The sequence below is a fragment of the Petromyzon marinus genome, chromosome 5 (assembly GCF_048934315.1).
Source record: "Petromyzon marinus isolate PM22_M1 ecotype Great Lakes invasive population chromosome 5, UKy_Petmar_22M1.pri1.0, whole genome shotgun sequence".
NCBI lineage: Eukaryota > Metazoa > Chordata > Hyperoartia > Petromyzontiformes > Petromyzontidae > Petromyzon > Petromyzon marinus.
In genome coordinates this window covers 20,182,180-20,207,068 of record NC_133671.1, presented here as the reverse complement: position 1 = coordinate 20,207,068, position 24,889 = coordinate 20,182,180, and the positions used below count along the sequence as shown (strand labels likewise).

The window sequence follows — 24,889 nt, the reverse complement described above, 5'->3', positions numbered from 1 at the left end:
CCTCAAAACGATTACTTGCTGCAATGTGAACATCGACAAAGGCGACCGGGGCGTGGTGCCGGCCACCCACACCCCCTCCCCCCTCCGTGTGTCACAGTGCCGGCCTTCATCGGTGCTACTCGCGAACGGCACTTGCCCCAAAAGTCTGTCAAGGCTACACGGTGGGGGTGGGACCTTTGTCTTTGCTGTACGTGTACCCGTGGGGTACTGCGGAGGGGTGCGCTGGGGTTGTCCTCTGTTCAAATGCATCTCGCCGAGCCACCCCCACGCTCCTACACGGTTACTGTATCCTCGTACGTGCGTGGACTTTAAAACTCGGGGTGTAAAAGGTTACAAGAGGCGGTTCACGCGTGAACGCGTGCGCACGTGCGCGTCAACACGTGCGCGCGCGCAGTCACTCCGAGCCGATAGGCAGACCCCAGGCACCACCGACTCGAGCCTTCGAGGCTGTTTTGCAGGGGACGGGGTTAGCGGTCTTGGCGACTTAGTGTCGTCTAGCAGCTATACTTTGTTTAGATAATATAGAGTTAATACATCGCGCACACGCGAAGCCACAATAATAACGCACGTAGGCAAGAACACAGCACATTGACAACAACCGTCGTTCGCCACGAAGTGTCGCTTGTACCAGGCTAGGTGCACCTCGGGTAACACAGCCACCCCCCCTACACACTAGCAATCGCACGCATTAAATAGGCGCAAGTTAGAAAGCACGCTCACACGGCATAACGCGACGCATCGGAACACCAGGGGCGTATGAACGGCACCACCAACCGACTGTTCAATCAGTAAGGGATGCACACTCACGACACATTGACGCACACAACAACTTATTATCACTCACACAACACAACAGATTCACACTCACAACAGATTCACGCACACGCCAACTCATTATCACTCACACAACACGTTCACACTCACAACACATTCACACTCACGCACACGACAACACATTCACACTCACGCACAAAACCCATTCACACTCACAACACATTCACACTCACGCACAGAACCCATTCACACTCACAACGCATTCACACTCACGCACAGAACCCATTCACAACAAATTCACGCACACGACAACACATTCACAACACATTCACACTCACAACAGATTCACACTCACGCACACGACGACACATTTACACTCAACACATTCACAACACATTCACGCACACGACAACACATTCACAACACCTTCACGCACACGACAACACATTCACAACACATTCACGCACACGACAACACATTCACGCACTCACACACTCGTTCACACAATGTAACTCATTCGCGCAATAACTCGCACAAGCAAGAACAAACGCAACAAACTCTCTCGCTGCCGTTACAACACTCACTCTGAAGAACAAGGGCAGTGATAGCGAGCACCTGTGAAGGTACACGAGGGGGTGGGTGGCCAGAACCACGCCCGGCCGCCTTTGTCTCCCCAGTTGCTATGCATGTAAGTTGAACTTCCCTCGCACCGTACGTAGCCTACCGTGCCCATCGCAGGTGCGGGGGAAGGACAACAAACTCAACACAAAGAAGCAGTTCTAAAGAAATTAGTTGTCCATCTATTTTGAGGCTGAGTCGACCTAGGAGAGGCCCAGAACCGGTTCAGATATTTGGTGATCCGAGTTCGGGAATCGAACTCGGATCACCGCTACACGACCCCGCTCCCTTCAAAGACAAGCCAAAGGAGGACACACTGACTTAGACAGACACGATAACCCACACAGGTACACACCACCACTTCAAGTCCTCTCTTCTCTCTCTCTCTGCCCGTCGCTCTACACCGCGTGCAGATCCGAGCGAACAATGTCTCTGGAGGAGTATGACTATATCGTGGTGGGAGCGGGAGTGCAGGGCTCCTTCACGGCCTACCACCTCCTCGACAGCAGGCCCGGCTCCAAGGTTCTGCTCCTTGACCAGGTGAGATGATATCGACAGCCCTCCTCCCACCCCGAGTCCACTACGTCAGAGTGGTGCTTGATGGTGCAAACCCCCCTTGAAATCCCTAAATAATTATTCTTTCAAGCGGACAAACCACCACCTTCACACATCTCTCCCTCCGCGTACACGTGTGTACATTTGTACACATACCCATCAGCCACACCACCTTCCTTCTGGTCGTGCACAATTTCTTACTTATAAAATGATTTCTTCCACTACATTGGATTTTTATTTCAAGATGTTTTCAGCCCCCAATTAATGCTGAGTTGTGTTTATTATACCACGTGGGAGGAGGAAACCGGAGCTCCCGGAGAAAACCCGTGCCCTGCGCGAGGGGGAAACACTCAATCCCCGTACAGATGTAAACAGATGGCGATAGGTCCACTCGCAGTCCTGCCCTATCCCAGCGGACCAGGGTTTGGCATCTTCTCATCGCCCATAGGAATGGAGTTTCACAACATTCGTGCGATCCACCAACCCTCCCTGCCTCCACAGGCGTGCCTCACCACCGTTTAGCCAGTAGCGCATCTACGCGTAATGCTATAAAAAAAAACAAGGAATAAAAACCATGCGTAGGCATGGATTATTGTCTCTCTTTCTAACATGCGTTTGTCCTCGGAGGTATTGTAAGTGGTAGTGGTATGAAAACGGACGGGCAGCTGTCAAGAGTTAAAATCTATGACACCGCTGGAAGATGAAAAGCAGCGACTGGTTGTCAAAACCAAACCGTGGCACACATCGGGCAAGTGGCCAATGCTTCGCTCATTTGCTGGCGGCATTCCGGACACTGGCAGCATTGCTCCCGTGGCCGTCAACTGGCCAGCCAACGTCGCTCAGTACCCTGCCGTACAAAGGAGAGCAAATTAATTAAGCAAGGGGGTCCTTCATTTAGCTGCCAGGCTGGCTTAGACTAGGGGATTATTGGCTTAAGGCACTGCCACTAGAGTACAGCGTCCATTATTCTACCCAACAGTATATTCTTACACACCACCGAGATGAATCAAGGCGAAATGGATGCGACGTTGCCAAAGTAATTCCTGGGAATAGCGTTCCGGATTCTTCCGCTTTTGTTCCGGCTGAATTGAAGACACTTGAGTTCGTTAAATATGCGATTGGTGCCACAGGAATTTCCACCGCCAGCGCACGGGACTGTAAAGCAGGAGATGAGTATTGCCTTGGCGTTCATTTGGGCAGGAAATAACTTTGGCTTTCGAGTTACGCACACGTATTACTTTCGTTCACCAAATTATCCGTAGGCCTAATTAAGCGAGAACGCAATGACGCAAGGGTGAAGTACAATCGGCGCTGATCTCGTGCAGAAACATCGTGCAACAATATGAACAACAAGCAAGAGTTAGTAGGGCAAATCAATGCCCTTTCGTTTAACGTGTAAACTAGCCTCACATCTCGTTAATAATTCTCACATGGATTCACAACTGCAGTCGTTCCAGTGGAAATTGAGCTAGGGGTTAGAGTATGGGTGGCTGGGTTAGGGGGTTGGGTATTTAATGTGGAAATCTTTAGCGCCACGGTGGCGAGATGTTAACTATTTCGCCTGGTATACAGGAGGTTGTGGGTTCGAACCCGACCCTGACGCCTGTATATTTGGAGTATGCATGCTCTCCCTGTGGTCGCATGGATGTTTCTCTAAGTCCTCGGGGTTTTTCCCTCCACATTTAGAAACAAGCATTTAGAGTATTTGGCTGCTATAAATTATCACGTGATAAGCCACTTCGTTGAGCTATCATTTGTGGCCAGGTCTCTTCCGAAAAAGTGTAATATAGCTCAGTTGACCTTACTTAGTAAAAGAAAACGTTTGTATTTAGTTTTTTTTATTTATTAATGTGGGGCGTTGTAGATTCAGTACGCGTGGGATTCCGCCTACATGAAAACAATCATGAATTGGCCGACAGCACCTTAATACATATAGGACCGCTGAGCTTGTGCAATTGTTGGCACCTGTTCATCGCGTGGCTGCCATCCCGCTGGTCTGTGTTGGTTCCTCCTCGAGCCTCCGAGTTGGTCTCTATGAGAGCGAGCGAATACTGTGTGGCGCGTTACACGTTGAAATAGATTATTAGCACAGACGCAGGGTGATAGATTATTATTAGCACAGAAATGGAATCTTGAATCTATATTTGTGCGGAGCTCTGAGGGGTTGGGTCACTTTCACAGGAAGCCAAGCAGTCTTGAATAGAAATGGTTTAACACAACTCAGCGAAATGGTTAAACGACTCCTGCAAAACGGTTCATACTTGGTGAGGCTTTTCTGGGTAAATAGAATGCCTGTGAAATGCCACAGTTTAACAGACTACAATTGTTATCCACATGTTATCTGTATTTTCTCATTTCACTCGGACGATTCCTGCAGGCTGCCTCAGTGATGAACACTCGTGCCCCGCCACAAAAAGTCCCTGGGTTTGAGTCCCCACTCGGGATCCTTTCTGTGTGAAGTTTTGTATGTTCTCCCCCTGTTGTGCATGGTTATTCTATGGGTCCTTTGGTTACCTCCCACAGCTAGAAACACATATCCTAACCTGTTTACGTGAAGCATTTCAGTGCTAAACGTTAGCCATAGGCTACTGGACAGAACCCTCCTGCAACAGTGTTGAGACTCAGTGAGGCTTTCCTGGGTATACAACCAAACAAATATATACAAAAAACGGAATAAAAACAATTGCCAGCTCTAAACTCAAAACACAGTAATAATAGAATTAGAAAAGAGCGTATACATTTCTCAAATCATCTGAGATTTAATGTAGAAAAACATTTGTGGTCACGGTTTGTTTGACTTCGATCAAAGGTCATAGGTTTTACATAGCTGATCATTAATGCTATAGGTGCCTTGTTCCTTCCAGTAAGAATGAGGCCTGCCTGAGTCCCGGTTCTGAACCACTTAAAATGACTGAGGTGCCGTGAGCAGCAAACAGACTAGCAGAAAAATAAATGCAGTTTTTTTTTCATAATGTAGATGATATTTGGCCCTTTCAGATGGCCCCTCTTCAATGTGTACTGTGTCCTTGGTCACGTACTCCTTTGGCTTATTGAGATGTTCTATATATGTTGCAAATATGGTATACACATCTGTAACAATTACAATAGTGAAAATAATTTACAGCTGTCAATCCACTGGTAGATGACGGCTTTTCATGCCATGTCAGTCATGTGGAGATTTGTTTGACCATACTTCACCACGCTGTTGAGTTCGGATACCAAATCACCACTGATTTAGTCTGAGCCAGCAATCGAATTCAGGTCGCTGGGTTAATTGCGCAGTGCGCAAGCCACTGCGTCACCACTTCATGTCTGTGGTTTATGGTATCAAATGTATCATGCGCCGCTGCGGTGTGGTGTTGGTAATAACACAAAACATGGCACCGACTATAGCCTGTTCAATCGGGTGAAAATAAATATAAATACATTTCTAGAGGTGGCTCTGGAGATCAGCGCTGACTTGGCACCGCCGAGATCCTGGGTTCGATTCCAGGCAGCCGCCTGGGATTAAATGACTGTAACGTCTCAAGTGGAAATGTCTTTGGTCAGTTACCAATGATGACACGACAAAAGAATCACGAATTTGGTGTTGCACTTAATGCGGCTAAATTCCGGCTCGGAGAATGAAACATATCTGTTTGACTGTCGTACAAAGACTCGCCGATAACGAATTATCTCTTTCTCTGCAATCCCTCTCCATCCCCGCCGTTATGCCACCCACCCCTCTCTCTCGATCTGCTCCGCCGCAGTTTCCGTTGCCCCATTCCCGCGGAAGCTCCCACGGACAGTCGCGCATCACGCGCCGCGCCTACCCCGAGCTGCACTACGCGCTCATGATGACCGACTGCTTCGAGGCGTGGGACAAGCTCGGGAGAGAGACCGGCTCCACCCTCTACACGTGAGAGCGACAGGCGACGACGACGTTGGCATGGACCCTGGTAGCAGTTTGCCGCACATTTAGAAATGCCTCGCACAATGTTTCGCTTTTTAACTGAGGCGCGAAAGGGAGCCACCCACGGTGGTGGTGTAACGGTTAGCAGCGTGCTGGACTCCAGAGGTCGCTGGTTCGATTCGATCTCACGTTGCTGTGGTTCACATGATTTGGCTAAATTCCAGCCATGAGATTTCAAAGGGTTCAGTTTGTCGTGCGATGAATAATGATTGCTCTGTGTCGGGTCACGTGTGAGAGTGAAGCGACACCGAGTGTGGGTAAGAGACGTCGCTTGAACGGATCTCAGAAGCAGTTCCGTGGAATATGCTTCCACGGGCCGTTCTTTAACACACCGCGGCGACGCACCGCCATGCGAGAGTTCCGCACGGACCCTCTGTCTAGTGACACGATGCACCAAAAGCTCGATAAGTGCACTTTGCAATAACTCTTGAGAAACAGGCAGTTAAAAAAAAATTCTAAGAAAAATTACACGGACATTTATGGATGATTACACCGATTTATACCACCTGGTAGCACTGCAGACCGTCATCATCTAATCAGTGTGAGGTGTCGTGGGGGAATTGAGAGGCGAGCAGATGATACCGCTGATTGAACACAGGCAAGCTTACCCGCGTGAGGGAACCGGGCATGTATAAAAGCCAGCCACCTCGAGAGAACACCTAATTTAATTCACGGAATTTGTCTGAAATTGAAAGTGCAGTCGGTGTGGCATACAAATGACCCCATGGTAAAGCCGCCTGGCCTTGCAAAGAGACATGTCGCGTTACGTTGCGTAATTCCGGGCAAAGGGTGAACACTGCCCTCAGTGCTCACACTGGGTTTTTTATGAGTGCAAAAAAAGACAAAGATCCCCCGTGTAGCATACACAGGCTGTTGTGACAAGTGCGATTAGCGGGAACTTATGAGGGCCGGTACGGTTCAAGAAATGGGTGGTGCGGTGAACACCACGTCTGGCCGTCTTTGCCTCCCCAGTGCCGATGTTTACACACCGCAACTATAGGCACACATTTTCTATGCAGAGTTAGCCTAGGAGAGGCCCAGGGCCGGTTTCAGACACCACTCGTCACTGATGTTCGCCATTTCTGTGGAATAGAACTCGGGCCGCTGGGTTACCATTGCGCGGTGCGCCAACCACTAGGCCACCCACTTCATCGGTTTGATGGGTTACACGCACACGCGAGTCGCGTGACCGATGACAGAACGACAAGAAACGGAGGGGGTCATGGGCACACTTTCAAGAAACCTCAATGCCTCAAGAGGGCACCAGTTATTACGAGTAAGGTTGTATACCCAGGAAAGCCTCTCCGAGTCTCGTGGCTCTTTCAGGAGGTGTGCGCTTGTTTTTTTGCAGTAGGGGGGCGATATTTGCGATGCGATAATTCCAATTGAGTAATTTTCCAATCGAGTGGTAACCACGTTTGCCGAGGCAGGGCCTCATCACACGTAGTGTGTTTCAAGATCTCTCGTGGCCTACGTGAACGGGAGGCACCAGGCATAATTTCCCTTGCTTCTTGTGTTGATACAAACCTTGAAGCGTCTTAATAATTATCATTATCAGCAGTCATGGTCTATCCATCGCCGGATGAAGACCTCTGCTATCCCCAACGATCATACGAAGCAGCAACCCATGCCAGCGCCTTGCACACGAGCCAATTTCATCACTCCATCTCCGCAATTAATGTCCTCTCAGGCGCGTTCCCTCCCCTCGGCCATGGTGGGGTGGACAATAAGTACAATTCTTTGTTGTCCCTTCAGAGCCTTAATCGAGTCTCTAGACTATTTCAGGAGAGATGCGCGGGTAACACTTTTCCCCAAACTGCTCGAGGCAGTTTTGCGCGAGGGATAATACCACAACCACAGCGCCCATAGGTAAAATGCAAGAATTCACGCGTCCCAGAGTGTGAACTGGATAAAAAAATAAATGCGCAGATCAGCCGAACGGCAACCTACTTTCTGTACTACCTCCAGCTGGCATCCACATCGCATGCACAGCTGGCTGCCTCGTTCCACCCCCCGCGTCGCAGTTAATGATGCGACTCTGTCCATCTTTCTGTTTGGGGCACCGTCCAGAACGCTGTTCCAGGAATTATTTTGGCCACGCCACATCCATCTCGCCTTATTGTACTCGTGATACTGCGATGGTGCATGCAGTGGTGTGCAAGAAGGCCCAGGAGCACGGGGTGCGATCAGGTAGGATTGTTGTGGATAGGCCGGGTGGTGGTGGCGCTAGCTTGCGGAGGTGAGCGTTGGTGTACCACACAAATGTCGTGAAACTCCATCCCAATGGGCGTCAAGGTCGCCATACCCTGGCTTCCCTGTTTTATCTACATTTGTACGGGGATAGAGTGTTTCCCCCTCGTACACGTGAGTTTTTTCTCGTTACTCTAGTTTCTTTTCACATGTATAATCACTCAATCACGGAGTTAGTCAAACATCTTAATATAGGACCAAAGCTTGGGCAATTTTTGGTGCCGATTGTGGCTGCCTTCCTGCTTGTCTGTGCCTCTGAACCTGAGGAAACTGTGCAGTGTGGAGGCTGACTAAATTTATATTTTCAATTACAATTTGCAACAGCCTCGTTAATTTACGCGAACACACTCCATCGGCCAGTTGACCTTCATTTCCAGATCCTCTTCGTGACACCGCAGCGCCAGAGCATTTACAACAATAGGGGGGAAGGGTGGGGGAGACAGAACACAACGCAGAGCAGTACACATCCACAGCATTCCTGGCAGGCCAGTAGAGCAGCAGCTCAGCATGCGGGCTACACCGTGAAAGTTACGCTATGTGACTGGACAGGCGCACGGGGTTGCTGATGCTGGGCCCTCGCGGGCACCCGGAGCTGGAGGCCACGAGACGGGCGCTGGAGCACGTGGGCGCGCGGCACGAGGACCTGGAGGGTGAGGAGCTGGCAGCTCGCTACCCGGGCCTCGCGTTCCCTCCCAGCGCGGAAGGCGCTTCCACCGCCGCCATCCTGGAGCCGGACGGAGGGGTGCTCCACGCCCAGCGAGCGATGTCCGCCCTCTGGGTGAGTTTGCGGGGAGGAGGAGGATAAGGGTTTGCCCGCGCGTAGTGGCGCTGGCTTAAATGGATCGGCAGCTCCCGAGCATGTTCCACCACCACACCTCGTCGAAAGCATTCCACTGTCTTGTGTGGCATTCTAGCTAAGTGGACCCCCCTGTGGCAGCTATCCCTGTGCATGTGGCAGAGGTGATGGATAACTATCGTTTCTAAGTGCTATGCCTCGTGTGGCTACGTGGTGGCCAACAGAGGGCAGCACAACACAATCGATTGTTACACTGTACTTCTATGGCCCGAGACTTTACCAAAGGGCACTGACCAGCATGGCGCAGCATGGTTAAATAACCATCATGACCTACACGGACGGCATGGCGAGGTCCTCGTCAAGCAGTGGATGGAAAATGTCCGGGCAAGGAAAAGTGTCATCCCCCGGGAGACGAGCAGGTTTGGGAGTTTTCTTTTTCTAAATCTCTTCTTGCCATCCACCAACCCTTGCCTCGGGAGCGTGGGATCACAGGTGGCTAGCATGCCCCGCTAACCATCATTATGTAACAAACGAAACACGAACTTTAACATATGGCTTTGTTGTTAGATGGCAACAATAAAATAATCAATGTTTCCTCGGAGTTACTGACGATTTAAGTTAATTCCAAGGGAGTGATATTGCTTGAAAACGCATTACAGCACTGACTTAATTAAAACAAGAATTTCTGCTGAATATTCATTACTTTAATTGCGTTAGAATAATTTACGACTCGGCGATGTTTCAGTGTGAAAACTTCCAAAGTACTGAGCTCACTCATTGCACTGGACTGCCCAGCTACTAGACCTCTTAATTGATTCGTTCATTCATGTCGGTTGCCAGCTTCCCAGCAGTGTGGCCCCACCAGCTCATTCCAGATTGTCTGTGCGAATCGCCCTTACCTCACCCGATTCTGTCGGATCTTGGAAGCTACGCAGGTTTTAGCCTGGTTAGTACTTCGATGGTAGACGGCCTGCGAATACCAAGACGTTGTGGGCTGAGGATGCAAGGTGACCAGCAGAACAAAAATTGGACTCTTGAATCTGTTTTGGTGATCATGGCAAAATATCTCAACACAAGGACCACATAGCTTGGGCAATTGTCGGCGCCAATTCCGGCTGCCCTCCCGCTTTGTCTACGGTTACTTGAGCCTGTGTGCGCGTTAAAACATTCCAAATCGTTATGCGATGAAATTTGCATGATTTTACGCCTGCTTTGTGAAATTAAATTATTATTATCACACTGCTTGTCACTCATTGGCCGTCTTTGGTTCTGCAAGTGAGTTGAAGTGGGATGGATCCAATGCCTGGCCAGACCTTGGCCCAGGCAACAACAGCAGCAGCTAAAAACTAAACAATATTTATTTTACCAAGGTAAGGCCCACTTAGCTGCTATATAGCTCTTTTTCAGGAGCGACATGGCCACAAATGATCGCTCAACGAAGTGGATTATCACATGGAAATGTATAGCAGCCAAACACTATAAACGCATGTCTATCCTAAATGTGGAGGGAATAATACACGCGACCACGAGGATAGAGGCAAGCAAACTCCAAATTTAAAGCAGGCGTGAGGGTCAGGATCGAGCTCACGACCTTCCTTGCATACCAGGCAAGGTAGTTAACATCTCGCCACCGCGGAGCCCCGAGCTGTTGTTCCCTGCCGATAGTCAATGCAGCTGCTGCTATGAAATGGCAGCCGCCCCCCCCCTAGCAGAGGCTCCTCTGGGCAAATTGCCCTCCGCCTTGATGCCCATCCCGTCCATTCACCACCTGTTTGCGTCACGCATCCACCGTCCATGGCAGCCCCCCACCGTCTGGAACGCAGCCATCATCGCCCCCCCCACCACCTCTTATCGCCCCGGCTTCGAGCGACACTGAGCTTGGCTCCGCGCCTTGGAGTCACGGTCAGCATGTCCGTCAAAATATTCCTCGTTATGAATGCCATTAGTATTGCTATTGTGCCAAACGGGGGGTGTGGGGTAAAACAATTTTCCGTGTTATTTTGTTGACTGTAACGGCCAAGGCATTCCTTGCCTTGGCTGTCATTCCGTCGTTAGTCTCGGCCAGCAGCCATCGCCCCTTCCAGCTCTGACTCATCCTGCCCAAGCCCCACATATTCCTTAATAGTTAAAATTAAATCTCTAAAGTGCTGTGTACGTTCTCTAAAACCTACTTCTTTCCTTTTTTTTGTCTCTTTTCGTAATGTAATTTGCAGCGTGCGCCTCCGAAGCACCTCTCCAGCCACAGTACAGAGTCAAACTAATTTTGCAACGATACATAAATATGAAAGGACACGTGCGAGTGCGAAACTCACTTTCGTAGGCGAACGTTATTGGAGGAGGAGACAAAATACGTGAGTATGTTGAACGAGCACAGCAGGGAGCTAACGAGCGTCCCCGCCAGGCCGTGGCGATCCTCCGCCCCTCTTGCGCTACTCACTACTCGCGACGCTGGGGTCAGGGCCGAGGTTTTAAAATCAAAACGACGAATTGCGATCGCCGCATTGATTTTTGCGGTTGTGCCGTACGGCTCTCCGATGCGTTTTAAAGGCTGAACCGCCGCGCTATTCGGCCCGACGAACGGACGTTTCGCTCCATGTGCCTGGAAGCTTATTTGCCAACTGAACAGCTCCCGAGTTTGGTCTGCTCCACGCACAGGCTTCGATGACACACTAATAAAACTGTGGCCGGCTCCCTCCATCGACCGCTTTGGCTACCGCGAGCACCTCTCCCACGAGTGGGGAAATTACAGACGGCCCCACAGTGCAGCGACCGCGGCCACCCGAACCAAACGATGGACCAAATCGCGAACTGCATCGTTCTATTAGGCCCGCTCTCCGGCGGACTGGACCAGCGTCGGTTGCGTTACTCCCGAAGCTACTCCTGTCACGTGCCTCACAAGCTTGAAACCTGGACGTGTAATTTACACGTACCTGCCACGCGCTAGGAAACTCCCGGCACGTGGATCTGAAACGTCGGGGACACGAATTCCGAAAAACCAAACAAAAAAACAGGGTACAAACCCGAAAGCACACCAGAGAGGCCCTGGATTATTCACGACCTCCCCCATCCCCCCCCCCCCGTTACCCCAACCGCCGCTCCTCCAGCACTGCAAAAAGATATGTATGGATGATGAGAGAGGATGCATTGTAGTCTTTCTTTTTGAAATGCAGGTAATGACTTGAGATGCTTGTTGTCAGGGCAGTGTCCCTCCCAGGATCGTGCACACACATGCGGAGAGACAGAGAGAATCGCCGAGGAGGTTCGCCGGTCAGTGGCAGATCAACCACAACGCTGCAGAGCGCTTGGGTTTGATGTCTGGATTTTCGCCATCGGAGCTTCAGCATGTTAATTCACGGCCTAATGAGAAGCACACGTGGCCCAAACATTCACAAATATTCGTGGACGATGATGTTACGTTAAGTCTCTTCTCCGATAACGCGGCAGTCGTTGCATTCCTGAAGAACACTGCGTTATGGAATCATCGCGTTGTAATAAGCGTTTTTTCAATGGCAGTTAAGGGGGTAGTAGGTTTCGAAAACACTAACATGACTGACATTTTTCATGAAAATTTGTTAAATTATTGTCGATTTTTAAGTGTAATTTTATAATTACTATGTTTTAGTTTGATAATATAAGTAAATACATTTGTTTACGAAAAAATAACAAAATGCACGTCACAGCTTTAGTCGCTAAGCGATAGAAAACATAGCCGTGGATTAGGGTGAAGGGAGAAAACGATGAAGCATGTGACGGGAATCGCTTCACAGATTTTAACGATAACATTTTCTCATAAAAAAAATTGTAACCACAAGAAATATTTATGAAATGTAAATAAACTTAGATAAAAAAAAATGTACACTTACCGCAATAAGATACGATGGTCGCTTGAGATGAGTGGTGGAGCGGGAGATGGAGTCATTGTGAAGATGAAGGAGGAGAGGGTTGAGATGACTCAACCATTGGTAGATCATCTGTTGATTTAGAAGATGGGAGCGATTCAACCTCTGCTAGGTCATCTGATTATTCCGATAATTCAACCATTCCTGCATCATTTGGCGACTCGGGTGAGTGATCTGTTTCTTTTGGAGCTCGTGGTCGAAAAAACGTTGAACCGGCCGATGAGGTGCCTTTGGATGTTGACGGCGCTGGATCTTCAGGGGTTTTGGGTCCATCTGGAACCAAAAATTGATCAATCTTCCGCTGTTTGGTGGCTTTTCTTTTTTCTTCGAGGAGCTCAACGTATGGGGCCAGCTGAGCCTTTATTGCTGGGAGGATTTTTGCACTGCGCTTCGCATTGCAGTCATTGTCCTCCAACTTTTGCATGCCCCGTTCAAAGTCTTGCAAAGCTGACGACAGAATAGCCGCAGTTAGTTCACGGGGTGGCGCTTCTTCAGGATCACCATCGTCATCATCCTCCTCAATTGCTGCAACCACCTCAGCAGTCAGTTTTTGCAATTCCTCCGTCGAAAGTTCCTCCCTATGGGACTCCTCGGCACCCTCTACTTTCTCGAATCCTGCTCGCCTTGCTAGCGCCACGCACTGTATTTGGATCTTCTTCAGTTGTTCCTGCTGCGCCTCGAAGGCCCGAAAGTCACGAACGACGTGAGGCAGAGCTTACGGCAGACGCCATTTAAGCACGGTTGCGTGATGTCTGTCCAGGCCTCTACGATGATGTCAATTGCCTGCTTGATGTTAAACGACCTCCAAGTCACCGACGCTTGGCTTATTCTCTCCATCCGTAGCCTCAATCAGCATGGCAAAGGTGCGCCTCAGATAGTAGGCCTTGAATGCAGCAATAACTCCTTGGCCCATTGGTTGCAACAGTGAGGTTGTATGAGGTGGCAAGAACACAACTTTGATCTGCTCCGATAAATCAACAATATAGGGTGGATGGCTCGGCGCATTGTCTACGACTAACAATATTTTGAAGTCCTGATTTTTTCTCTTGCAGTACCTTCGCAGCTCGTCCTGCAATGTTTCCAACACGTAGTCCGTGAACATTTGGTCAGTCATCCAACCCCTTTTGCTCGATCGGAAATGTACCCCAAGGTCAGCCCTTACGAAGCCTTTGAGTGTGCGCGGGTTAGCCGAGTGGTGTACCACAACAGGTTTGAGCCGATAGCCACCACTCGCGTTAGCTCCCAACATGACCGTGAGTCTGTCCTTCGCTGCCCTCAAGCCTGGAGCTGTTGCCTCCTCCTTGGAGGCATGGGTCCTGGAAGGCATCCTCTTCCAACATAAGCCCGTCTCATCAATGTTAAAAATGCGATCGGGACTGTAGCCACCTTCATCAATAACTCGGTTCAGGGCGTCCGGGAAGTTCGCAGCAACAGCTGCATCTGCACTCGCCGCTTCGACAGTCAATTTCGCATTGTGCAAGTCGAAGCGCTTCTTGAAGCCCGCAAGCCACTCGCTGCTTGCGTTAAATGGTTGGACGTTGTCCGGCTTACACTTTTTCTTGAGGTCTTCATAGATTGAAAGGGCTTTTTGTTTTATTGTCAAGAAGCTGGGGCCCGATCTCCTCTTTGTTTGACTCTCTATCCATAAACTAAGAAGCCTTTCAGTCTCTTCGACGATCTTGGGCCTGGCCCTGACGCTCCGACTTGCACTTATGTTTGTTGCAGAAACACAACTTTCCTTAATTTTTTTCTGCATCGCGACGAAGTGCGCAACGTGGATTCGGTGAGTCCCGTTGTGCGAATAATGTCATGTGTTCTTTCGTTTCGTTCGTACCGCTTTATCACATCGAGTTTTTGTTCAAGAGTTATGGCTTTTCTTTTCTTCACTTCACTTCCACTAGCACCACTAGCAGAACGCTTCATACCCTTGCCACTCATTGTAATTAAAATCAACTTGTATGCAAAGCGAGACGAATTATATTTGGTAAAGCACAGTCCGTGATAACAAGTGAGATGCGTACGCAGGCTGAACAAAGACTGAGGCACGTGGGTAGCATCTAGAAGCATCCAGCAGCATCCCGCCTCGTGCGATGCTACGCCGAGGCAGCCGTACAACCGCTTATTCCTACTCGCGCGCGATGTAGTTTCGTTCACTCAATCGCGTTATATCCGATTCACATCCGCGTTACGAAAAAAACATGTTTCCTAATAAATTCATCGCGTTATGAAAACACGCAGCGTTATAGCAGGACGGACTGTACTTAAAAAGAAAATTAAAGTCCGTCCATATTATTTTCGTTTGCATTTCCCACCCCCCAATTTTATCCCAATTGTTTCGCGAGACAAATAATCTATACTCTTGGGTTCTTTCGGTAAAGTCACGTAGCATTGCATCACCCCATGTTAGAGAGCGGCCAACGGAAGGATATATCACAGAACCACGACTGAATCCTCTCCCAAGCGAGCTATGAGCCACACACTAGGGTGCAGCAATTACCTAAGAGGCTCTACAGCATTAGTTTAACAGGCCCAACGCTGCTAATGAGATCCAGATAAATTGAAAACCCATTCAGAGTTTGCCCGCTTCCAACCAAATGCTGTCATGTGCCACGGAAATATATCTGAAATATATTTTGTATGCGAAGGAAGACTGGTTTTTTTTGGTGTGTTTTGTTTTTAAAGTGATTTCACGACGTTTCACCCGCGTACATTCAGAATAATGCAGCCGTTTGTAATTTGCTCAAGTCAAACATTAGAAGCCACTGTGTATGTGTGCGCGCGTGTGAAAGCGTCTGCACGTCAACCCGGTGCTTGAAATTCAGAGCGTAATCATTCATAATTTACACCCTTCTTCCTAACCTACATACAGCAGATTGTTCACGAGCGTGCTGCTAAAAAGCAAAACCACGCAAATTTACAACAAAAATAATAAAAAAAAATTCAGGATTTTAAAACGTGCGGCGTTATACACACGTCTCAAAAAATAACATCACACACCCGGGGCCCACCCAATATATATTTAAAAAAGCCACCCAACAACAACGCTCGTGCAAATTTGATCTCGTTCGGAGAGCATGATGGCCGAGTAAACAACAACAACACCACCCGGCTTCCCTTCCCCTCCCGTTGTGCCTCTGCGATTTCGACGCTGCGCAGAAGAGGATCGAGGAGAATGGCGGGCGGATCCTCGACGGGCTCAAGGTGTCGGCGGTCTCGCCGGGCCGCCGCGCGGTAACCGTGGCGACCGGCGAGGGGCGGGGCCCGCGGTTTGCGGCGAGCGCCGTGGTGCTCGCCGTGGGGGCCTGGGCAGGCGCGCTGCTCTCATCGCTGGGGCTACGGCTGCCGCTGCAGGTACCGCCCCCCGCCGCGATCGCCCCGCCCCTCGCCGCGATCGCCCCGCCCACCGCCGCGATCGCCCCGCCCACCGCCGCGATCGCCCCAGCCGCGATCGCCCCGCCCACCGCCGCGATCGCCCCGCCCACCGCCGCGATCGCCCCGTCCACCGCCGCGATCGCCCCGCCCACCGCCACGATCGCCCCGCCCCCGCCGCGATCCCCCCGCCCCCTTGGCACCCCCTGCCACCCCCCCCAACGTTCGTTCATTCATTCAAACGTTTCGTTTCGTTCATAAATGTTTTTATTTATTCGTGTGGTAGCTACTCTGTGGTTCTTTCGGTGAAGTCACGTAGGGAGACAAATAATAGATCACGACTTTTCGATCGCCACACAAGCAATCGTCATCAGGTGGGACAACCACAGCAAGAAAACACAACTGCTGACGTAGGGCGTGAGGTCTGCCGTGGCACGAGGTTATATAGTAGGCCTCGCCTACGTCAGCAGTTTTTTTTATTTCTGTGGTTGCCCCACCTGATGACGAATGCTTGTGTTGCGATCGAAAAGTTGTGATCTATTATTTGTTTCTTCGGTCTGTTGAATTCTCGTCTCTCATCTCCTTGTTGTATTTACCTCCATGATTTGTGTTTTGACACCTGATGAAGATCGCTTGTGTTGTGATCGAAACGTCGTGATTGTTTTGTTTTAATATAATTTTATTGTATCTCAACCTACGTGACTTTACCGAAAGAACCAAAGAGTATGGATTCCTGCAGTCACGAAAGCTTCAAATCAAGATTCGTACGTTTGTTGTTTGTTCAGTCATGAATTTGTAGTTTGTTTATTCGTTCGCCATCAATTCGTTAATTCACTAAATTTCGTTTATTTTTTGGTTCATGTGCTCGCTCATTCATTTGATCGTTCCTTCATTAATTTGCTCTTCCATTCAATCGTTTTCCCCTGCATTAGCAATGTGGAATTTCCAGCGCTCACTCAGTTCCCTATTCCTTCGTTAATTTATTCTTTAGTTCATTCTCCTCTGCCATGGGAACGTGGAATTTCCACCAATGGCCCTTCGCTGAAAATGGGGCCCCCATGCTTTCATTGTTTGAGTGAGAAACCACCTTGAATTCTTCGGCGTATGTTTACTCGTGACCCTAAAAACATTTCCGCACCCCGGCATACCACATCCAGTATACATCATTGCCCTGCTTGTGGCTGCTAGTCACATGGCTCTTCCAATCTACCAACGACCTGGAAAATATTCAGTTGTTTTAGACTCTTCCGTCCTCTTTGTTCAGCTTTGTTTTCAACTTTAGCCAAATTGTAACATGAGCATACAATTTGCATACACTGTAAATAATTAATTGTCACAAATGCTTAAGTGCAGGTGAGTATGAGAGTCACTTCGGATGTCTGGTCAGTGGTGAGTATCGAGTGGTGAGCGCCTGGTGAGTCACGCGTGTGATGCGTGTGTCGGGGGTGTGGTGAATGCCGGGTGAGTGGTGAGTGTGCAGTGAGTGTCTGGCGAGTAGTGTCAGGTGAGTGGTGTCAGGTGAGTGGCGAGTGGTGGTGTCAGGTGAGTGGTGCGTGGTGGTGCCAGGTGTGTGGTGAATGGTGTCAGGTGAGTGGTGCCAGGTGAGTGGTGCGTGTGTGGTGAGTGGTGTCAGGTGAGTGTGTGGTGAGTGGTGTCAGGTGAGAGGTGAGTGGTGTCAGGTGAGTGGTGTCAGGTGAGTGGTGAGTGTGTGGTGCCAGGTGAGTGGTGAATGGTGGCAGGTGAGTGTGCCAGGTGAGTGTGCCAGGTGAGTGGTGCGTGTGTGGTGAGTGGTGTCAGGTGAGTGTTGTCAGGTGAGTGGCGAGTGGTGGTGTCAGGTGAGTGGTGAGTGGTGCCAGGTGAGTGGTGTGTGGCAAATGGTGCCAGGTGAGTGGTGAGTGTGTGGTGAGTGTTGTCAGGTGAGTGGTGAGTGGTGTCAGGTGAGTGGTGTCAGGTGAGTGGTGTCAGGTGTCAGGTGAGTGGTGAGTGTTGTCAGGTGAGTAGTGCCAGGTGAGTGGTGAGTGAGTGGTGCCAGGTGAGTGGTGAGTGTGCGGCGAGTGTTGTCCTGGCTGCTGCACTGACCCCGTTGTGCGTGCAGCCGCTGCGGGTCAACGTGTGCTACTGGGAGGAGGAGCAGCCGGGCTCGTACAGCGCTGCCTCGGGCTTTCCGTGCGTGCTGGACGTGGCCTCTGACCTTCCACACCACGTCTACTCTCTCCCAAGCCACGAGTACCCGGGCATGCTCAAGGTGAAGAGGGGGGCTCTCTTGTTCGTCGTCCATAAATGACGTCACGCACCCGGGGGGGGGGGGTCAGACATTTGTGACGATGTGTGACGAGGGAAGAGGGGGGTTTGAGAAATGTGACGTCACATCAAAATGCGCGACTTTAAATATAGACAACACGTTCTACTTAATTAAATACTTTTTAATAAATGTTTTATCCTACAACGTCAGAGTGCAGCGCCACATTAAATACGCACTACAATGACAATAGTTTAAAGCGATTTGAAGCAAAAATTTTGATTTAAAGCTTTCGTGACTGCAGTAATTCATATTCTTAGCTATTTCGGTAAAGTCACGTTGAAGGGAAACAATAAAATATATATTTACCGAAAGAGCTAAGAATATGATTTGAAGCATGTTTTTTTTGGGGGGGGGGCAGAGCTTTGTGACGTCATTTTTGAAGGGGGGGGGTCTGACTTTTTGTGACGCCGTGTGACGAGGGGGGTCAAAAATCGTCCAAAATCGCGTGACGTCATTTATGGACGTCCCATAAATCGCGACCGTGCCGGTTGGCCGATTGCGCCGTGAGAAAGAGATAGCCTCAAGGGGCAGTGGGTAATGTCCCTATATGGACCCGTAACAGTAAAAGCAAAAGTGATTTATTGCACGAATAACACAAACTAATTGCTCGTATCATTGTGGAGCGCGCAGGTGATAAGATTTAAAAAAGGCAAGCAGACAATGCGTCTCATTCCGTCGACCCCCGTCTCTCCACGTAAACAAATTAAAGTATTTTTTGTCACATTCCATCGGCCCCACGGCCTTCTGGGGAGTGCAGCACATTCAGCCGCCTTGATTCGGCACAAGCAGCACTCTTGACCGGTTTCGATCCGCAGTGTCTCCAGATGTCGTAGCATCCAGATGTCGTAGACGTCTGGAAGTTAGCCGCGGTTGGCTACGTACGGTGCGAAAGAAGTTCAACATACGTACATACAGACCCCCCCTCCCCCTCTTTAAGATACGGGTTCTGGTTCGACACAATTTTATAATCCGTAGCACAAAATAACAATACTGCACCCTCCTCCGGCAGTTCACCGGCATTGCCTCTGCTGATGTTGGTTTTTGGCCACCTGCCCCCTTCACCAACCCACACTGACCAGCACGGTGAAGTATGGTTAAACAAAGGCGTGATTTCCATGGGATGGGGGAGGGCCTTCATCCATCAGTGCAATTGACAAGGGGCTGCAATTGTTTGTTGGTCGATGCCGTGACGTGAAATGGGTTCGCATGACCTCTGAAGCCACTAGAGGCCGCTATACCCTGGCTGATTAAAATCGAGGGCCACGTGGTTTGTCGGAGTGACTGAATCGCCGCCGCACGATCCTCTGTGGGATTTGGTGATCCGGCACCGCCCCCCCCCCGCCCCGCGCTCCCCTCTGCTCGTGGGCTCCATCTCGGACCCCCCCCCCCCCCATTTCTCCGTGCCACCACCCCCATTCGCTCGCGCCTCCATCCCAAAAGATATCGCCATAGCAACGCCTGCTCTAATTTAACGCCTCCTGAACCGGTTGGATAGAATTGTCAAAACGCATTTTAGTTACAGCGCTCGTGCTGGCGGGGTTAGTTGTGTGATTATGCAACGGCTGTTTTGGTTGGGGGTGGGGGGGAACCACCCAGAAACTTTGCTGCAGTGATTTGAGTTTGATAGGACTGCACGAGTCAGTTTAGCGGGCAGTGCAAACTCCTTTCATTATCATCATCAGCCATGATCTATCAACAGTTGTGCGGCGATCCACCAACCCTCGCTGTCATCTCCACAGCGCTGAATTACAAGCAGAAGCCACGTGCAGCATTAGCCAACCACCGACCGGCTCTGCCGTCGCCCGTGTCGACCTTCAAGCAAGCTCACGCTGCAGGGTTGCTGGAGCTGACGACGATGACCGTCACGTGAACTCCGGTCATCCTCGCAGCGGCTTTTGGCTGGCCATCGAAACAAAGACGGTCACCGCATCGCGCGCGTTCAGATGCGCTTCTACGACCGTCTGGAAGGCTCTTGCGATTATAAGGAATCCACTGCAGCGATGCACTTAAATCTATATTGATAACTCATCTATTTAGAACGTTTTTTTTGTGTTCAGTTTGTTGTCCTTCTCCCGCACCGCTGATGAGCACGGTTGGCTATGTACGGTGCGACAGAAGTTGAACATCATGACGGCGATGAGGACGACGACGACAATCACGCTGGGAGTGATGGTTTTCCCCCGGGTGTGTCGCCGCGCAGGTGTGCTACCACTACGGCACTCCGGTGAACCCCGACGCGCGCGACCTGGGGGCCGAGGGCGACACGCGCGACGTGGAGGCGCTCCGCGCGTACGTGTCGCGCCGATTCCCCGGCCTCGTGCCCACGCCGGCCGTGGTGGAGACGTGCATGTACACGGTGAGCACCGCACCTCGCGCGGACACGTGCGCACAGAGACAAAGATCCTCCGTATCGCCTTCAACAGACTGTTGGGGCAGTTGCTGTTTGCGAGCGCCTGTGAAGGCTGGAACAGCACACGAGGGGGTGGGTGGCCAGCACTGTTTACACACTGCACCAGGTACTCATTTGAGGCTGAGTCGTCCTAGGTGAGACCCAGGACCGGTTAAGATAATCTTAACTGGTGTTGGCCGTGAGCGGGAATCGAACTCGGTTGCCAGGTTCGTAGCGCAGCGCGCTAACCGCTACACGTGTACAGCACACACACACAAAGACAAAGATCCCCCATGTAGCCTTTCACAGACTATTGGGGCAAGTGCTCTTCGCGAGCACCTTTTTAAGACTGCCAAAGCACACGACAAGCCAGCAGCACGCCCGGTCGCCTTTGTCTCCCGAGTGGCGACGTTTACTACACATCGCATCAGGTACTCATTTGAGGCTGGGTCGACCGGTGGCGGATATTCCTCGGCCGATGTTGGCTGTGAGCTGGAATCGAAGTCGGGTCGCCGGGTTTGCGCGCTCGCAGCTCGGCGAATGCGGCGTTGATTCGCGGCGGCAGAGGCGGCAGAGGCACCTCCGTCACCTCAGATCTCATTTTCTTTTGCAACCTGGCCTCCCCCCACCACCACCAACTCCGCACATCAAACTCCTCCCGTGCACCGATAGGCTTCCAGCTGCGTGCCGCAAATTACCCCCCCCACCCCCACAACATTATAAATAAAAAAAAAGATCAAGCAAAAGCCCTTTACCGCGAGCGACTAAGCGGATAGGTCACACTTCATGGCTACTATGGTCGCCTCTGTTGTTGTTGTTGTTATTGTGAGGGGGGGGGGGAGACGATGACGTTTGTAAACGACGGGACGATGGCGGCCCCTGGCTGGTCATTGCGTCGTGCGTCCCCAGAACACCCCCGACGAGAACTTCATCCTGGACCGCCACCCTCTGCACAGAAACATCGTCATCGGCGCCGGGTTTTCAGGTACCAAATTTTTAATTCTGACGACGGTTGGGTTCTAATATGGCGGCAGCGGTGACACCACCACCACCCCCCCGGTGCGATTCCTGACCACTGTGAAATGATCCGTAGCGAGTAGATGTCCGAACCCCCCACCCCACCCCTTCCATCGCCTCTCTTCACCACTCCGCCTCTGACCAGCGTGGCGGTTAAGTATGCTCAACGCAACCTCCACGACCAAAATTGTAAAAAAATGTTGGCGTAGGCCTTCATCCAGCAGTGGATTGCCAAGGGGTAGCGAATTATTATTTAAAATTCGGCGGAGAACATATTGAAATGTCACGATTCAGGGTTGCAATTTGACCCAATAACTGATTTTTTTTTCATTGTGGTAAATGTAGCGGCCTCTAGTGGTTGCGGGGGGGGGGGTCATTTGCACCCGTTACAACATGAAGATGGTAATAATTTACAGCCCTTTGATCATCGAGTGCTGGATAAAGGGCTCGCTCACGCCGTGTCAGTCATGGAGATATGTTTGACCGTACTTCACCACGCTGGTCAACGCAGGTTGGTGAAGGAGGGGATGGTGGGGTTGCCTAGAACCGGTTCAGATATCGCAAACAGCCGATCTTGGCAGCGGCCAGAAATCAAACTCGGGGCGCCGGATTCACAGCGCGGCGCGCTAATCGCTGCGCCGCCGCTCCACCACGACGCCAGAGTACCCGGCATCATCTCTTGCATACGTGGTGGCGGGGTGCGACGGTTTTGTCCCACAGTAGCCCGCTTGCTGTACTGCCATATCCTGGGCAAACGAACTCCCAAAGTCCACGTGCTAACTTTGGGGGGGGGGGGGTCAGTCTTTATCCTGCGCTCTCTCTATCCGCGTCTCGCTAACTCAAAAGGGACAAAAGGACCAACAAAAACAAAGCAGGAAGATAAATAGCACTCAATGTTTTTCAAGCGCATTCGGGAAATCAATGGTCATGGGACCCGCCGCTGCTGCAGTCCGACCCGCAGAGAGAGGGGGGGGGGGGGGCGTAACACAACGGTGCGATACGAACCCGTCAACCCCTCCACTCTCCCCACCCACGCCGCCCCAATTTGGATTCCCGGCCTACGGTTCTCATCGGTGGCGGGCGATCTCTAATCCCGGTCGTGGTCACGGCTCCCGCCCCCAACCCTTCGCCAACCGAGCAGGGCGAAGCACGGCGTGGGGAGGCTCGCATCCACACAACGGGCCGACACAGTGACCGAAAGTTATCAGCGATGATTGGAACGCAACGTGAGCCGGGGCGAAAACGCGGCAAAAAGATGCGCCGTCGACCTACGGCGAAGACAGCAGCGGCCGCGCCGATACGTCGCGGACAGCGCCGCGCAGGGATCAGAGCCAGAAATCTGACAGGCAATTTTGTTGTCGGGGACGAGAAACCGTGAGGTTGTCGGGTGTATGGACGGACGGCCAGACAGCTCGGCGGCCATTCTTCTTAATGAGGCCACCAAACCTAAACAAAATTCCGTTTCGCTCCAATTCTCAGTTTTTTTTTCTCTCAAAAGGGTGGCAGCAGCCGACAGAAGTAGTTTGGAGACTGTTTGTTTGTAAAGCTGTCAACCTCTCGTGGATTGAGCGGGGACTAAAAACAACAAAGTACAGTCAGTCGTGGTGACGACACCGGGATTGAGCGTGACGACGACGACGATTCACTCGTGTCGCTCGCTCGTTTCTCGAAACGGACGCGCCCGTCACCGTTCAGCGACGTGGCTGATCTTGACCCCCTGACCTACGTGCAGAAAACACGTCCGGTGTGGCTCAGGGGAGCGCATTTTTTTTTTGCTGGAGACATTGAGTGCGCGCTATGAAGTGTAAACTCTGCACCGCTGCTGTTGGTGCAGGTGCTGTTAGCGAGCACCGATAAAGACCAGCATGGCACACGGCTGGCTGGGTGGCTAGCACCACACCCGGCCACCTTTGCCTCCCCAGTGCTGATGTTTAAACACCATCACAGGTACTCATTTAAGGTTTGGTCAACCTTGGGGGGAGGAGGCCAAGGACCGGTTTGGATATTCGTCACCGACGATGGCTGGGAGCTGAAATGGATGCGCGTCGTCGTGTTCGTAGCCCAGCGCGCTAACCGCTGCACCACCGCTCCCCGCCGACGTGCACCCACCGGCCACTGCTGCTGGTACCAGGACCCCCTTGCCAACCACGCACCCCTCTCCCCGCTCACTCTGCAGGCCACGGCTTCAAGCTGGCGCCGGTCGTGGGCAAGCTGCTCGCAGAGATGGCCACGGGAGACGCGCCCTCGTTCGACCTTTCACCTTTCGCCATCGCCCGCTTCCACGCCAAGCCAAAATCTTCGCTGTGAGCCGGAGGTCGCGACGGGGTGGGGGGCAAGGTGAGGGGGGCCTTGTCGATTTCGAGGGCCCCCCCTCGCGCCTCCCAGTCCCCGCAATCCTCTAAAAAACGCCGAGCCTGGACAAGAACATCTTTGGAGTCTGTGGAGGGGGCTCGATGCAAACCCCCGACGATTGACCAGTTTGGCACGCGGCGCGACACGGTAATTGTTCAATTTGAGCGCCCACGTGGAAAATATTTTCTTATTTAGGAATTAATTACAAAGTCATATCCAATCCAATTAACGGCTGTGATGTGAGAGTAAATTTGTTTTTGTGCCCCGTGATGATTTACGGTTCAATTTTGTGTAAATTATTTTTTGCGATGGCGCCCAAGACGGGGGGGGGGGGGGGAATGAACACAAAGCGACAAATGTGATGAGGTGAAGTTGAATAAACAGGCAATGATTTGTGCGCGCCTAAAGATAACGTTTTCTTTCAAATAGAACGTGCAATGCTTTCCATGTAACCATACCCAGCTACAGGCCGCGTGCGCGTCATCAAATCGGAGGTAACAATCCTTACCGCAGGGATTGATGCTTGGATGGGTGGCCGCCGTGCGTATAAAAACAGCTGTTGTCATAGACATTGTGGGTAGCGGAGTGCAAGCATGGCGAACTCTTGCCGTCACTG

At 51.1% G+C, this 24,889-nt stretch overlaps 1 protein-coding gene across 3 annotated transcripts; it reads left to right on the top strand.

The window, feature by feature from the left end:
• The first annotated feature begins 69 nt into the window (after nucleotides 1–69).
• Nucleotides 70–24,612, top strand: PIPOX (pipecolic acid and sarcosine oxidase). Of its 3 annotated transcripts, none has more exons than XM_032947324.2 (9): nucleotides 70–788; nucleotides 1,806–1,932; nucleotides 5,697–5,845; nucleotides 8,699–8,927; nucleotides 16,001–16,195; nucleotides 18,309–18,458; nucleotides 20,716–20,871; nucleotides 21,814–21,889; nucleotides 24,098–24,612. In XM_032947324.2, the coding sequence occupies exons 1-9, from the start codon at nucleotides 757–759 to the stop codon at nucleotides 24,226–24,228; spliced, it is 1,245 nt and encodes a 414-aa protein (XP_032803215.1). In that variant the 5' UTR covers nucleotides 70–756; the 3' UTR covers nucleotides 24,229–24,612. The 3 variants fall into 3 exon arrangements, with proteins under 3 accessions (XP_032803215.1, XP_032803216.1, XP_075918594.1); XM_032947325.2 differs by lacking the exon at nucleotides 70–788 and adding an exon at nucleotides 811–1,397; XM_076062479.1 differs by lacking the exon at nucleotides 70–788 and adding an exon at nucleotides 1,444–1,462.
• The last annotated feature ends 277 nt before the right edge of the window (nucleotides 24,613–24,889 follow it).